Source organism: Bombus vancouverensis, chromosome 5 (genome assembly GCF_051014615.1).
Source record: "Bombus vancouverensis nearcticus chromosome 5, iyBomVanc1_principal, whole genome shotgun sequence".
Classification (NCBI taxonomy): domain Eukaryota; kingdom Metazoa; phylum Arthropoda; class Insecta; order Hymenoptera; family Apidae; genus Bombus; species Bombus vancouverensis.
This window is the reverse complement of record NC_134915.1, coordinates 17429807-17446246: the sequence shown is the minus strand read 5'-3', so window position 1 is coordinate 17446246 and position 16440 is coordinate 17429807. Positions and strand designations below refer to the sequence as shown.

At 43.5% G+C, this 16440-nt stretch overlaps 2 protein-coding genes and 3 non-coding genes across 5 annotated transcripts; 1 reads left to right on the top strand and 4 right to left on the bottom strand.

Annotated features, from left to right (window-relative positions):
* The first annotated feature begins 2212 nt into the window (after positions 1-2212).
* Positions 2213-2286, top strand: TRNAN-GUU (transfer RNA asparagine (anticodon GUU)). Its single transcript has one exon. It is a non-coding gene; the product is annotated as a tRNA-Asn (tRNA).
* Positions 2287-2633: 347 nt separating this feature from the next.
* Positions 2634-2706, bottom strand: TRNAK-CUU (transfer RNA lysine (anticodon CUU)). Its single transcript has one exon. It is a non-coding gene; the product is annotated as a tRNA-Lys (tRNA).
* Positions 2707-3673: 967 nt separating this feature from the next.
* TRNAS-GCU (transfer RNA serine (anticodon GCU)) lies at positions 3674-3755 on the bottom strand. The gene has a single exon. It is a non-coding gene; the product is annotated as a tRNA-Ser (tRNA).
* A 521-nt stretch (positions 3756-4276) lies between these two features.
* LOC117158588 (uncharacterized) lies at positions 4277-6854 on the bottom strand. Its single transcript, XM_033337652.2, has 2 exons — positions 5987-6854; positions 4277-5098 (listed from the first exon to the last, which is right to left on the bottom strand). The coding sequence occupies exons 1-2, from the start codon at positions 6398-6400 to the stop codon at positions 4658-4660; spliced, it is 855 nt and encodes a 284-aa protein (XP_033193543.1). The 5' UTR covers positions 6401-6854; the 3' UTR covers positions 4277-4657.
* A 6168-nt stretch (positions 6855-13022) lies between these two features.
* On the bottom strand, positions 13023-16327 carry LOC117158471 (uncharacterized). The gene is made up of 2 exons (XM_033337383.2): positions 14825-16327; positions 13023-13996 (listed from the first exon to the last, which is right to left on the bottom strand). The coding sequence occupies exons 1-2, from the start codon at positions 15465-15467 to the stop codon at positions 13095-13097; spliced, it is 1545 nt and encodes a 514-aa protein (XP_033193274.1). The 5' UTR covers positions 15468-16327; the 3' UTR covers positions 13023-13094.
* Between the last annotated feature and the right edge of the window lie 113 nt (positions 16328-16440).

The following is a 16440-nucleotide window of genomic DNA, read 5'->3' as shown; positions in this document are numbered from 1 at the left end:
TACCTGATTTCGTGCGCCTCTCGCTCTCGCGACCGACAGAAACCGACCAATTCTTGCCGCTCTGGCATTCTCGACAGCTGACAAACCTAGACGACTCTATCGAGTTCGATGTCCCACGATGTACATTATTGTACATACATACATACATAGCTGTCCCTTTGCGTGTCCACGATACCATCTACGGGAAAACGCACGATCTTAAATAAATCGATGTTACAGCGTTGACACGATTACGTAGTATATATATAATGTATGCTATACGAGCAGGACTAATGAACGACGAGCGTACGTCCCTGTGCAACAGTGGCTAAACGGGACGACACCCTTCGACAAGGTAGGGTAGCCAGATCCAATCGAGGGGACTTTGGAGAATTCCCGCTCTCATTTCGCCGAGCATTACCGTAGAAAAGACACGACAACGATCTCTTTCGATTTTACGATGTATTTTCGTAGGATCGATGCTGCGCGATTCTCGGCATGGAATAACTGTTTCCTTCTTCTTATCTTCTTCGGTTTAATGAGAAGGAATCATTTAGTTTGAATTATCATTTAGCGACCTTTTCGACTTTGTGCCTCCCATTGTTTGTGGCTCTTCGTGGCTTTCGACAAAGCGACGTCGAACCGTCTCAAAGTATCGAAACCTTCGGCTTTTATACCGCCAAATGAATACCTTTCGGGGTTGCATCGCGAACAAAAAGCAAGATTATCGATTGCTCGGTCGAATGCCTGCCCCTAGCTTTCTCGCATTTACATGCTCGACTTTCCCATTCGACTAAATCCGAATCTGTCTGCCTTCGACGCCAAATGTTGGAATGTTGCCTCGCGTCAATTTTACTCTACACCCTCGCTCCCGAATCTCCCTTTTTAATCTTTTGCCAGCGAGAAAAAAAAAAGAAAGAAAAAAAAGAAAGGAAATTGGGGGCACAAACGTGAATTCGTCGAGACGATAATTACGTAGGTATCTCACCAGAGGGATGCGATATTATCCGTATACGAGTTGGCACTGTTTCGAGCCTGGATTTTTGCCAGGATAAATATCGATCTTGTCGCGTCCGAGGATCCTCTCGACTTCACTCGATTCGATTCGACGATCGCATCGCCCATCGACGATTGACACGTGTTACGCAGCCGAGCTTCGAAATTGGTGTGCTACCTTCTTCGCTACCTCTTCCCGCTTGCACCACGGAGACAAAGGAGCGCAAGGAGTAGGAACGACTCGATTAAGCTCGAGCGTAACGTAATGATCGAACGCGATTCGGAATTCCATTTGGCACAATTACGTTTCGCCACAAAATTTCCAGCGAAGAATCCAGACAACTTATTTGATTCCGTGCATAATAAAAAGAGAAAGAAAGAGAAATAGAAATAGAAAACGAAGAATGGGAAAGACAATTTGAGGCAGAACCGCGGGAACAGTGCAAAGAAAGATTGCCTACAGTCTATGGCATAAGCTCGCCCGAGCGACAATTAATGGCTCGTTGACAAGGCACGAAGGGCTATCGTCGTCCTCCGCCTCTCTTGCCTGTGCTTGGCTTTGCGATCGACTCTTTTCGCTTGATCCGAGTAGACGCGGCCCGTTACCGAAACTAACGGGAAAGGATAACGAGCCCTTTACGAGAATCCGCTCGTTGCGTTCCCAACGAACCTTCCGCAAACACCCTTCGTCGTTCTGGCAACACCCTCGAACTCGCTTCAAGGTTCCCGCTACGAAACACCCAGTCACAGCCTCCGCGATTGTTCTTTTCTCCACCGAGCAGTCACGCGAACAGCTTTCCTTTCGCGTATCTTGCTTTCGGCTAAGCGGTGTGTGTACGCAGTCCTTTCACCGACACACACGTTATTCGTCCAACCACTCAAATTCATTTAAACGAGCATCGCACCGACCTAATTCACCGTGAGATTCTGCTGCTATCTCGAGCAGGCTTAGATACGTACTTGCGTGTGCAACCTTTAGGTGCACGCGCCACCAAATTGCTCGCATTCTACTTCCGAGTATGTATCACGTAATTAGGTGGAATACGAAAAGAAACGCGCGTTCCCGGGTTCGAGTGTATCGACTTTTTCCACGATTAGATGTTTCTTCTATCCTATCCTATACATTGTATTATCGCATGGATGTAGATTACGCTTCTATTCATCGTTATCAGTTCCACTACTTGTAATTTGATACATTTACCACAGCTACGATATATTAGAAACGACGAAACAAGTTGCCTCCGTGGCGCAATCGGCTAGCGCGTTCGGCTGTTAACCGAAAGGTTGGTGGTTCGAGCCCACCCGGGGGCGAATTTCTCTTTTGTCACATCGAGTCAGGACTTTCGAGCAAGGACTTTATAAATGACCATGAATATTGTACGTATATTGTACCAAGCATCGAACAAGTATAACTTTTTTGTATGGTACTTCGTCCGAAAAATTGCTGAGCTAAATCTATACCATTTTCAAACAGACGAAGCAAACGGTACTGAAAATCATCCCCTAGTACCGTCTTCTTTCCTTCCTCCTTGTTCCATTATTTTTGAACTTATTTGATATCAAAGCGAAAAAAATAGATCTACATAATTTAAAAAAAAAAAGCAACGTATTTTTTTAATACGCAAATCTTGCCGATACAGCAACAAAAAATAACACTCCGCCCAACGTGGGGCTCGAACCCACGACCCTGAGATTAAGAGTCTCATGCTCTACCGACTGAGCTAGCCGGGCTATAATTTTTTGCGATCTTTGATATAGCAAACTATATGTATTACGTACTAATAAAATTGCCTAACTAATAAATAAATTTTTTCGATACTCGTCGACAATGCTATCGACGCTCGATTCTTTCGTAATAGATACGAAACGTGGGTTACGGAATAAGTTGCAAATTTTTGCGTAACACTATCGTTTATTTGATGAGATCAAGTATTGGCGATAACTTACTTCGCGTTTTACACTAAAAAGGTTTTCGTAATTTCTCGATTTATGTATAACGATAATGTGCTGTAACGTAAACGCCTGAAACTTTTAGAGCAATTTTCTTGTTTTACGAGGCTTTCTAAGGTTTTATCCGAGAACAAACTAAAGTTAGCTATATCTCTGGTGTGTCTCTTAAGATCTTGTCGGTATATAGATAAATAATACATGTTATTGGATATAGTTCTTCTGACACCACTCGAAAGTTAATGCTCAACGTAGGGCAACTTCTCTAAACCCTGAAACGCATCTGATATGCGCCTTTTTAAACGCAACGCAACTTAGGTCGAAAATCTTGTTTGACCAAACATACCATCCACTTTCAGGTAAGATCCTGTCGAGAACATTAATGACGAACACGCATAATTTTCTACTAATTTGGTTATGATCTATGGTGTTCCACGCAACCACGTTAACCATGCAATTCAAGTTTAGGCAGAAACCTTCAGAATCCCAACATTTATTCTTATACTTTACTTTTAAAGTTATTATAACCATATATGTATGTATGTATATTAACCTGCCGCCATCTTTCTCTCTTTGTGCAGCAAAATTTTTATTCGATCTTTTCTTTTATACTAATTTTTAAGCAAATTTAATCTTTTCCTTGATTCAAACGTATTTATCGATGACAATGAAAAGTGGTAGATACTCGGATAATCGGAAAAAAATATTAAACACAGGGAAAACAAAAAAAGGAAAAAGGTACGAAAAACACCGACGAGGATGGGATTCGAACCCACGCGTGCAGAGCACATTGGATTAGCAGTCCAACGCCTTAACCACTCGGCCACCTCGTCAACCGTTAACTTTTTATTTCAATACACAGAACATGATACATAAAAAATTTCTTAAACAATTTATTGTTATTGAATAAGCTAACCTTGAATCACAAAGGGTAATTGCGTTTCGAGCGATAATTATAACGTCTCGATAATGTCATTTTCCTATGCGACCGGTTTAATGCAACGTGGCTAGGTAATCTAAGATCTAAGATACTACTATCTCGTCTAAGCTTAAATCATCGTATCGGCAAGAGAACTTCGATGATACCTGGTTCGGATGTAATACAACTGACTGACCGATTACACGAAGCTTTCATTGCAAAAGTTTAAAGCGACTTGGATCAAAGTTGGGCGATGGAATTCATCGGAATGGATTCGCTGTGGGAAAGCGAAAACGAAATAGAAAAATTCCTGGAAAAGGTGTGTCAAGAGACTAGTCGTAATTAGGATATAAATGTTGCTATAAAACGAATAATTATGGAATCGTGGATTGATCTCGAGTGGAAAACAGAAGAAAAAAATAGAAATCGTTATCATCTGCTTACAAAGAAACTGGTTTATTCGTATAAAAAATACGTATGTATCATGGTGCACTGGGTTTTTCACGCGTAGGAAAACAAAAGGTCTTGTTTGATTGGCTGGCTGCCAGAATTGACTCGTCTGCGATGCGACCTGTCTGCCATTCTCGCGAGCAAATTTGTCGAGGTTGTGTTTTGCTCGACCGGCAGCCGATGGTTCGCTGTTCTTCCCTGACCATTGGATACAAACGCGCGCGTCAGTTTGGATCAAAGATGCGACCGCGTATGCTGCTTAACGGAAAGACAGGGGATGAACGGCGTAAACGAACGCAAAACATTGGCGACTGTTGGAGAGAACAAATGAGGGAGAAACGGACGCCGGTGATGGATCGGTGATATTCAACGATCGCCCATTACTAAGAAGCAACGAGAAGGTACTTTTTCCGTAAGACAGGTAGCTTCTTCCAAGGTGCCGAGATTAGCTCTCAAGAGGACCTCCGCGATTACTTTCTCGGCGATAATACTTTGACGAGGCATCGATTTCCTCAATTTTCCAGCCACATAACGACCAAACGTCTCGAAATGGTCGTCCGTTACGGAGCTAGCAAACTGTCTCGGAGAGATTTCACACGTCGAGTCCTTCGGCTGACGATCTTGAAAGCTTTCCGGTTGTTGATGACATTTCCTTCTGAGAGGATCGGCCGATGCGGAGGTGGAAATTCTTCTGGCGTACGAGCCCTCTGTTTCAAGGATGATCGGTTGAAACGCCGGAGCAGAGCTAGCTGCCGGGGACGGTACAGGTGACGGTGGCTCGATCTTGTCTACGTCCGTTTGCACAGACTAGAAAACAGTTACGTTGCCAACTGTAATTCAATGCTAGCGATATGGACTATGGTGTATCGATCAAAGTACGCGTATGTGTATAACGATCAACGAACGAACGAACGCGATACAAACAGAGTCCAACGTCCGAACGAACCATTCGATACGTCGTTGCACTGACTCGCGTTGTTACGTTCCGCCTTATCGTATCGCGTTGTTAGGTTCTATCTTATCGTATCGCGTCGTATCGTATCGTATCGCGTCGTGTCGAGTTTGCTCTCAATGAAATAAAAATGCTTTCCAACTTGCATAATCTTTCGCACGAAGTATTCGTGCAACAGCGTTTTAAATATACGAATATATGGACGAACAAACCAACGTTTCGACTTTCTTTTTGATTAAAACGTAATTCTCAGCGCATCGTAACGCTCGTCGAGTTTTCCGATCGATAAAGTCCCGTAAAGAGCAAGAGAAATAGATAGAGCGAAGGTTAAAAAGAAATTAAAAGCGAGACTAAAAATGGCAGGAAAGAAAAGATAAGAAGAGAAAGAAGCTTGTTGCTCGTATCGTATTGCTCGCGAAATATTTATCTTCTCGTTCTCACCGTACTTACTACGTTCGTGATGTACCATCACGACGTTACAGAACGAAACGCAACTTGACGCCTTCGATTACTCGTTCACGAACGACAAATTCGATTTTTCAAAAAATTGAAATACCAAAAGCTTGCGTGTTCGTTTAAGAATACAGAAGTAAAAGTAGAGTGCAAATGAGTATAGATAACAACGAAAGGGAGGGGAAGAGAAGGGACGGTTTTAAGGGGAAAGGGAGAGCGAAAGCGAGAGAGTGCGAGAGTCTCGATTTGCGCAGTCTCGGTAACTCGAGAAAAATTGCACGAGGTCGTACCATCATCTCCTCTTGAGAGAGATCCGTTGGGTTAGCCAAAGCATTCTTAAAGTCTCTCTCTTCATCTAGTGGACTCGTTTCGTTTTGTTCCGCTACGAACTTTAAAATATCGTAGTACCATAACGAAGATCTGTATCGTAGTCGAGGATTCTGGACCATCTTTTGCGAATTGCGCACCTTTTTGTATTCCCTTCTGAACGCGGTTCTAAGCGTGTTGATTTTTCGTATGACAGTCTCTTTATCCGCGATCGGATTAACCTCCCTCAATTTTTGCACGAGAGCGTCATAAGCACGATTTCGAAGTATCCTGTCCTTGTATCCCCTATACCTGACCTGCCACAAGCAGCGGAAACTACGGTAGAGGTGAATGAATTCCGCGAGAAAATCATGCGAGTATCCGACCAAATCCGACATGTTGCTTGGTTCGCGCGGATACGATTCCCAAGGAAGTCGATCAGAAATCGATCTTCGGCTTTTCGATCAATTCATGCACTTACGAAATTCCGTGTTTATATATAGGTGTACGGTCTTTGAAAGAACGTAACGCGATCTTCTCGCCACGCGGTTGACTTACGATCGAACGACGAACGCGAGCACAAGTAAGATAAACGTAGCGTGGATGACCGCGCTCGACGTTCGACTGAGGGGCCACCAGTCCACACGAGTCCACAGGCCGCTTCTCGAACGGACGATCGTCAGATGGTAGTCAGATGTCGATCGTATGCCTGCCTTTGGAAACGCGTACCTACGCGTTTGCACAAACCACCTTGTTGCCGACCAGATCTTTCTCCCTCCAGCAATCAGAGGTTTGCTCGTGCTTGTACAAGAGGCCCTACCACGACAAGCGCTCGACGCCACTCTTTCATAATTACTCACATTCGTTTTCAACGCAGCAGTTTTTTCTTTATACTCCTTTCCTTCTTCTTTTTTTCTTCTATTTCCCTTCGAATTACATCGATCAAATAACTATCCCTTCTTTAATTCTTTCTACTTTTGCGTTAAGTTCTTCTTTACAATTCTGATTCTTCGGGAGAGAAAGAGAGAGAGAGAGAGAGAGAGAAGCGAGGACAAGGTTTCGATCGAAGTGTACGATTCGACTGGAATCAGTGCACTGCACGCAACGTGTTCGCACTAGAGAACGTTTGACAGTCGTTGCGCGTAATCACGTGGTATTCTCGCGATCGTGTAACCGTTCACGACGAATTTTCAAATAGTAGAAAGCTTGAAATTCGCACGGATCCAGTCGTACTTGAAGCGCTTTGTGTTTTACCAGGTTCGAGAAGGTTTGCGCAAACGCGAAGCGTGACAAGAGGAACCGTGGCGAGGTGTTGCGGAGCAGGGTGAAGGCGAACCGACTCGATGGGTCTCTGTCTGCGTCCAATGAAAGCTATTTCCTGCTAGTGTTGCCAACGTGACCGCGCAAACACGTTTCACGAGCTGGTCGAGTGCGACAGTTTATGCACCGCCACGCCTCGACGTGTACCACTCGCGTTCTTAGTGCTTCGTACGCGTTAATTGTTGACGAAAGGTTACCGTTCGACGCTTGCCTCCAGACATTCCCACTTAAATAAATCTCGTGGCAAATCTATCTGTTTTATCGCGAAACTAGCGAGCGCGCACGTGCAAACCACGCTGCATAGTCTCGCGGAATTGGTTACAGTTTCGAGATCGCGGAAAGTATCTCTAGAAAATCGAAATTGCGAAATCCGAGAAGCAAACACGGCCGAAGGCCGGTTTCGCCAGATCGGAGGACGATAGCGCTGCCGCTATGTGCGAACCTTCGCGCCTTATAAGGTACTAGTGGCCAATTCGTTCGTCACTCGATTCCCCGTCATCTCGATTCTCGCGACAAGTCTCCTTCGTCGTTACTTATTTATTTATTTGTTTGTTAGTTATGGAATACCGGCCTAATCAAGCTATAGATTATACTGAATAATTTCGATTTTGAGTTCGACGATTCTAGCTTGACGCATTTCTTCGTGCAAAACGTGTTTTGAAAGATAAGTTGAGGTAAAAGATTGAGAGAAAATACGAGCAAGAGACTCGTAGGAAGTCATAGGAAGAAAGAGAAGAGAGGAGGAATGAAGAGAACGGAGAGGCGGGGCGAGAGTAAGCGGATATTATAAAAGGAGAAAGGCAACGATGTTTAAACACGAAAGACGTACTTTCGCTTACAGATAACACGAGAAAACGAAATCATTGATATACAAATCGTTATACGATTTCGAGAAAGGGAGATTTAGATGGAAGGTGTCGGTGGTGAGCGTCAAGTCAGAACCCTGTCTCTAAATTAACGTTTCTCTCGAAATGTAACGCAGACGCGATGTATTTACACCGAATATGTCATGAATTGACATAAGTTACAGTCCAGAAAACGATACATTGTCCGAACGCCACGCACGTTAGTACACCAGTGTCGAAACATTTAAGGGCTTGCATTTGGATATGCTTCAAACGATGCGATTCGCTTGCCTTTTCCCTTCCTATTTTCGTATCTCTTGGAATAAATTTACCGGTACCTGTTTTCCAGAGTATCTATTTTTTTGAAGTACTACTAACACGCCATTCGCTGAAAATGTATACCACGTACTACATTGAGACAAAAATAATTTGGAAATTAGCCGATAACTCCGAGAATTACAAAGAAAATCTCTTTTGAGACAGCAATTACATATTTCGATCGATCGATCAAACGTGCGATTGCCAATCACTGTAAGTACATAAGGCGACTTAATTCGTATTAGTTCGAGCGCTGTTCTTCTCGTAATCGTTGAGCGAATCCACATCGTGAATAACCCAAAATTACATGTACATATGTTTGTTCGGTACCACTTACTTCGAGTCATCGACGAGCTCGCTGTTTTTCCATTTCTTCAAAAAGTTGTGTTTTCACCACCGAACCGCGTATCACGGATCATTTACCGGTACCAGACAAATTTCTTTAATCGCAACACGCTTGAATCTGTGTGTGGAGAGATTTTAGCGGAGACTGCGGTCCCTAACTTTTCGCGCACGCGCGTCAACTTGTACTTTCTTATCTTCGTATACGAATTTTTCACCGGTGCCCCTGTGCTGATTTATTCTTCGGAATGCTTGGTAGATGAAAATTGAACGCGGCAGCTGAAAATTGCGGCCAGCAGCGTGCGTGCAAGTAGAAATCGTACCGGTGGAATGCACCAGTGGTTCGGACGCTAGCTAAAGTCTCACTGGCGAAACTGGCACCGTTGCGTTGCGTTGGTTCGTTTCACTCATCGTAGGCTTCCACTCGGTCGCTTTCGCGCGTTTATTCCGAGTGTGGCGTGTGTTGGGCCGGGTCAGGCCGAGTCGACCAGGCCAGGGCAGGGCAGAGCAGGGTAGGGCCAGGCCAGGCCAGGCCAGGCCAGGCCACGCCAGGGCAAGGCAGGGCAGGGCCAGGCTGGCAATCGCCGCCGTGTACCCAAACTATAATAGATCGCAGCACTGAATACACTTTGTTTATATAAGCTGTTATGACGGCGTCTAGTTCAAGATCAAAATAAATGGAACTCAGAGTTTCGACTGCCAGTTCCTTCCGAAATACGACGCAACAACCCTATTTCATTGAATATTACCTTGGCGTATTTTGCTTTTTAAGGGAAAAAATGAAAATTTAGCAGTCGCTCTTCGTCCGAACTTGCAATGTGTGTGTGCACGCGCGCGTGTGTATGCGTGTGTATTCTATATGCATGTGTATATATATATGTATGTATACGTATTTTGTGTTTATGGCGGCCTTAGTATTTTGTTTCTTAAAACTCAGTATAGAGACGATATCGAATGCAAAGCGATTTCGATTATGGAAGACGAACGATTACACAGGAAAGAGAGCAGACGTCGGGATAGCGAAAAAGGGAAGCGATTGCGTTTTTCTTTGTGATCAAAGAGAACCTCTGTCGGTCACCGAATCTGTTACCGAGTCACTCGCTTTTCGTTCTCTGCGTCGTTTGCCAAGAATCGCTTCAACTCCAATGTAAACGTGCTTTTTATTCAAATTTTCAGCTAGACGATACGACGACACATTCTCGGAAGGAAGATACGCGCGAACGAATTCAAAATGTTTATCGGTTTGGCAATGGTTATCGTTCGAGAATACGATAAACTCGTTTCGAACAAATCTTTGCACCTTTCTTCTCACGTTCGAAAATATTGCACAAAACGCGCGTTGTTATACATTTGATTTTTGATTATTGCAATGTATTCGTTAGGCTTCGTACGGTTGAAAATTTGATTGGTTTGAGTGGTTGATACGATGTAGGAAACCCACATCAGAATATGTATATAGACAAGAAACAGGAGATAGATAGGTTATGAGTGTGTGCGATGCTGCTACTGTTTGGGAAAGCGGCTTTATGGTTTGTTGGGAAAGAAGAAGACGAAGGGGAAACACCGTGAAAAAAAAAAAACGAAACGATGAACACCGAGTATGAGAAAGAAAGCAAAAGACAAAGAGGACGATACTAATCCTCTTTGTATGGAAAAACCGAGTGGTCCGCCGAGCAGACTACGAAGCAGAGCAGACTTTCGAATAAGCTATTCAACCAGTGCAATATACCGTACAAATATAGCGTATCCCGTCTAGACGACGTGACTTTTCTATACAAACGAAAAGTTACCTCGTTATTTCGCGAGATTCCCATGGAAAGCGCGGCGAACGGTATGGAAAAGCAATACCGAGATGTTGAAGTAAGCAATTGGTCTTCTTTATCCGATTGTTTTCGCTCGTTAAGCAGCGATCGGCAGATTCCTGACGCAAGTCGAAACAGCTAAAAGCTTTTTATCCACGCGGTGCCGCTTTACCGATTGTTCGCGTATAAGCTAACATTCCCCTTTTTTCCTCACCGCGGCGCGACGTCTTCGTCTAATAAATTCTACTCGAACAAAGACTAAAACGTTTCAGACCATACTCTGCGAGCTATACCTAATAACCTGGTTTAATTAAAGCTATATTCAAAACCGGCTCGTCTACGAGTCGTTTCTTCGATGTCCAATAACGCAACTGAACGGTGAACAACCGCGAGGAACTGGTGCAAACTCGATTCGAACGACTTTATCTCAACGTATGGGACGTACAATACCATTCCCTATGAAAGAACGTATTCTATAATGTTTGTATGACATCGAGTGACAGTTTGTCCCGATCGAATCGTATGGAAAACAGTATAAAACTAGTGTAGTTTTTCAAGCGAAAAATTAATCGGAAAACATAATAGGGGATCGATTGACAATTAATTGACAAATGTGGGACGTCGTAATTTACAATGTCACAAAAATTCCAATTGGTTCTGAACAAAGAATACTACCGATGATTAACGAGAAAACTTGAAAAATGGGCTTTAAACTCGGTATCTCGGTGAAAAGCTTTGTGTCACGCATACATCGTAGCTACAGAGCGATACGAAAGCAGACAATAGAGGGTAAAGTTATGTCAGAAAGAAAAAAGATATTGTGTACTGGAAGCTCTACTATTACTACGATACGTTCCATCAATGACGCAGATTCGTGAAATGAAAAGAATATTTCTTTTGCTCGGATGCTATACATAGGTGTTATACGTATGCTCGATGAGAAAGTGATAGAAAGAATTTCGTAGCAGTCGTCGCCGCGATTGAGAAATTGTAATTCTTTACTCGTTCGTAATCCTCGAATAGTCGCAAAACGTACTATATCGGGATCGTACAACGAATCGCGAAACTACCAGCGAGAGGTTGAATATTTCAGTTCCATTGAATATTCCATAGTCTGTGATGTGAGTATCTCGTTATCGAACCTTGTCTACAATTCCTATCTCACATTCTTGTTAACGGTAGTGCTTTTTCTCTGCGTATAATATTACGCATACTGAAGCTACATTTAAGATCAGGGCCGTATCTCAGACAGTTTGTCACACCCGATTTGGTTGAAATTTTACAGATAGCTTCATTTTCCATTCGAAGGTTAAGACCTTCCGTGCTTCGATTTGATTGAAATTTTGAAAATAACTTCTTTTTAGATAAAAACAACATTTGAGGGAACGATTTTTGGTGATTTGAAGATTAAAATTTAAAATTTTGCGGAAAACGTTTTACTAGCGCAATGTCACTCCCTGCGTTATCGATACAGCGATGAATGCAAAATTGGACAATGAAAATTTGAAGAAGGATATTTACGGGAAGAATCATGAATCCTTGGTATGATAGACATGTACTTAAAGATATCCCTGATACTGCATATCGTATTTTATATAGTTTTGTTTTAGACCTTTTTAAGCGGCCGCCATAAAGCGACTGGCAATCCTTGTTAGTGAGATCGTCCCTATTTTGAATAATTACCTTCATTTTATTTTGTAATCTACTTTATACATTTCAATTGGAGTAATGTTTAATTTTTATTGTTCGATAGGTATGATAGAGCGCGGAGGAGATAAGTATCACTTGGTAATATGACCTGACAATAAACGCGACGAAACTATACTACTGTCGTTAATCAAGAAACACACCTTAGCTTTCGAGTCAGTAAAAATGTTTCTCGCAAAAGTTATTTTTATCTAAAAGGAACCTGCTCTTGCGGAAATTAAATTATTCTTTTGTATGTTCGATCCATTCTTAAATCAATCAATGAAACAAAAAAACCATAACTTTGAGGATGTTTCGTGGAAGAATGCACCGGTTGGTTAACGGGCATAACCAATTTGACCTGTGTGCCATAATTGGTTCGATAAGATTGATGAGAATAATAATAACGGTAGTACTAGTGCAGTAGCAGTAACAGTAGCTGTAGCAGTAACAGTAGCAGTAATAGTAGTAGTTGTAGTAGCAGTAGAAGTAGTGATAAGAGCAGTAGTGACTGCAGTAATAGTTATAGAGCAGTAACAAGCTATGGTAGTGATTATTTTGACTAGAAATAAAAAAGCACATCGACCGCGTTCTTTTATTCCGCGGACTTCGCTAGACATTGTTTCTGAAATCAATCGACAAAGTCAACGAATTAGAAAAAAACTGCGACTTCGATATTAGCAGTGAAAATAATTGTTTGGGACAGGTACTGAAAAAATACCATTGTTTATTTTCTATTAATAAAATTACGGTTCTTACATTTTAAAATGTAAATTATATTAACCGAAAAAGGCATTGTTGCTGGAGCCCTCTGTCGTGCAATTGTGAAGTAACGATGCAGGGTGGTTAGACATGTTGTTAACGGTTTGTCCTCCCCCTAATCCACCTCCAACGCATCCAGCAGCAATATCGCCGCCACCACCACCAACACCACCACCAACAACACCACCACCACCACCAACACCACTACCACCACTGCTGCCACCATTTGTATCGGCAACTGCAACGGGTGCGGCGAGACCAACGTCGCCACCTCCTAGTCCGACTCCGATTCCAGCTGTTCCGCTAGCATTCCTTGTTCTCGGAGGTTTTACGTCTTGTGAAACTTCGTACGTTTGATTCTGTTGATTTTGTAAATTGATTTCATTGTAGACGAGTTCTTGAATCTTCAACCTAATAAACATTTGTCTATCGAGCGGTAAGCTTTTGAGAGGATTTCGAACACTCATCAAAAAATGATAAGTATCGTCTCCTTCTTCTTCTTGCGAGACTCTTAGTCTCTTTTGCAGAGATTCGAATCTTTTTCCGATCTTACTCATCTTACTCATCTTAGGCGGTGGCATAACTTGATGAAGACCATCGTCGTTCGAGAGTAAAGATTGACAAGAATCACCATCTAAATCGTCAAATTGAGTTTCCTCGTGTCCTTCTAAAATATCGATCTGAGGTTCGATTTGCGTTTCTTCTGGCGACGATCGAAGGGCCGCCGAGCAATTTTGCGAAAGAGTGCACCCGATTACTCTTGAATTCATTTGATCTCGCAGGAAGAACAGGCTCTTGAACCAAACCCATTTTGAGTCATGTTCATTAGCGCCACCATCGCATTTTCCTCTATAAGTTTTCTTTAATTCGTTGCGGAAATTGTCTCGTAAGTGCTTCCATTTTGATTTTGCGACGTCCGCTGGAAACGAAGATTCTCCGTTAATTCTTTTGTTACGATAAAAAATTTTTCGAAACTTTCCTACGTGAATAATGCGCATTCGCATGGCTTTGTTACTTTGATAACAAACGACAATTGATAAAATGAAAAATTTATGAAAAATAAATGGCCAAGAAAACATTGCTTCGTCGAGTATAAAATTTTGTAGCGCTCCAAGCGTTTAATCGTTTGCCCACGAATCCAATGGATTCAAATTACCGCGACCTCAGACGGAATATTGTGTAAACAGTAATTAAAATCATGCTCGCTATCAATATTACCACAAATTGTAGGCATTGACTGTAATTAAAAAATTATAGAAATGGCGACGCAATAACGATCGACCGTACGCGCTCTTAGAAAGTAGCCCGTTTTCCAGCAAATAAATTTAATATGTTCAGATTGTAATTGATCTCGACACGACTATATCGTGTACACGTACGTATACACACAAGTTGATCGAGTCGTTCGCTCGGTTATTCGATAGCTTGATCGAGGAATGAAAAGGACACACGACATACACAATACACAATCGCAGGAAGGTGATAGTGGGGAAGGGAATGGTACGAGTAGAAACAGTTGAAAATGTGACGGTAGAAGGGAAAGAAAAAGTGGAAGGGATGCGATCAAAAGGGGAAGAGAGAGAGATTGAGAGGGAGTAAGGGGAGGGAGAGAGAGAGAGAGAGAGATATTGAGACATAGTAAGGGAGGCGTACAACGACGCAGGCGCAAATAGAAGAGGCGGAAAGAAGAGAGAAGAGCGAAATGGGAAGAGGAAAGAGGAGAGAGAAGAGCGAGGCGTATACTCACTGGAGACCTCGCAAGCCCTCGCGATCTCTCGCCACATCTTTAGAATGACATCGCGATTGTGATAGTTGACGTTCTTCTGGTCCCAGATCGCGGGCCTAGCGTGCACCTCAGTGATCAGTCTCTGGAGATCCATCGTCATCGCGTTCCTACGCGCGTTCGCGTTGCATCTCCTGGACGATCGCTTACTAGCAACTCGACGGTTGAGAAGCGTGTTGCCGGAGCTGAGTGAGGATGCAGCCGCGCGCGAGCCGCTTCCTCCTCTAGTTACGTTTCGTTGAGATTCGTTGGTGTGCGAAAGCCGATTTTTCGGTTGCTTTGTTGTCGATTCCTCGCTGGAAATCACTTGCTCCCCTGGCTGGTGTTGTTCTTCCTTGATCGGTGGGATCGTGTCGACAGTTTCGTTGACGGTGTCTAGTACTTTGCCACCGCCACCGCCACCGCCACCGACGACGACGAGCTCGTCCTCGTCGTCGACGTTACTGTTTCGTCGCTGTTGTCGTCTCCTCCTCTTCCTTTTACGCCTGGCGTTACGAGGACTGCCGGCCGAGGAGGAACTCGTGAAGCCGAGCCGAGCGGAGGATCGCAGGCGAGACGAATCCAGGGCTTTTTCCTCCTCGACTCGTGCACGCGTGCCGCCGTCCATACACGGCCGGTACACGCGCGCGTCCAGCCGGGAAGACGCACACTCGCCTCAACAAACGAGTTCGATACGCGAGATGCTCTTCGTCGAAAGAAAGTCAATTACTGTACGCGCGCACGTTCTCGGCGATACGCCGCCGATCCGCCTGGCTGCTTATCCGCTCGCTAGCCAGCGCCGAGAGCCCAAGTCCGAACCTTCCTTCGCTTTTGCCTACGATTTCAGCTTCGGCTTCGGTCTCGCTCGAGTTTGCGCTCGGCTCCGCTCGGTTCCGCTCGGTCCGACTCGGTTCCGCTTCGCGCGCCACCGCTCGTCACCGCTTGTCACCGCTTGCGATCTCTGCTCGACAACGCTGCTCGTCTATCTCCCAGAATTCTTTACAACTATTTTCCTACCAAACCTCTCCTCTCCTCTCCTTTCCGCTTCGCTCCTCTCCGCTTCTCTCCTCTCCTCACCGCTTCAGTTTCTTTCCTTTCCTTTGTTCCTTTATTTTCCTAACTACTATCGTCTCGTTTTCTATTATTACTCAATTTTTTACCTTCAGCCTCAAATCCTAATATGCATTTAATACTCGAATTCGAACTTTGCCCTGTTCTGTCCTGTCTCCTTGGCACTCGCGAATTCACCGAGATTCCTGTTTCATCTATAAAATTTTCCGTACCAATTTCCTATCGGATCTTTCTTCACTTCACTGATTCGGAAATAATCGTACGTTCTACGAATGTGTTTCTGCGTTCGTTAACACGTTGCATTTCAATTGATTTTATCGTTTCCTCTTTAGATTATACATTCTCCTAATAAGATGATGTATCTAAGAAATCGAAGGAATTTTCGTTAATACATGGCTCTTTATATTACAGTTATACAAGTATGATTCGTTTTCCGATTGATGTTAGTCCGAAAAGCTATTTGACAATTGCACGTTTTGGTGCGTGTATTTGTCACTAAATAAGCGTCTTGCGCTCTCGGTTCGGTATTT

What these genes read in the sequence shown, in the direction of transcription:
- LOC117158588 (XM_033337652.2), bottom strand. Translation starts at nt 6,400, where the DNA reads ATGTCGGATTTGGTCGGATACTCGCATGATTTTCTCGCGGAATTCATT. An exon ending in TCTCTCAAGAGGAGATGATG is followed by an intron (nt 5,099 to 5,986) that starts GTACGACCTCGT and finishes ACTGTTTTCTAG; the next exon opens with TCTGTGCAAACGGACGTAGA.
- LOC117158471 (XM_033337383.2), bottom strand. Translation starts at nt 15,467, where the DNA reads ATGGACGGCGGCACGCGTGCACGAGTCGAGGAGGAAAAAGCCCTGGAT. An exon ending in GAGGGCTTGCGAGGTCTCCA is followed by an intron (nt 13,997 to 14,824) that starts GTGAGTATACGC and finishes CTTCGTTTCCAG; the next exon opens with CGGACGTCGCAAAATCAAAA.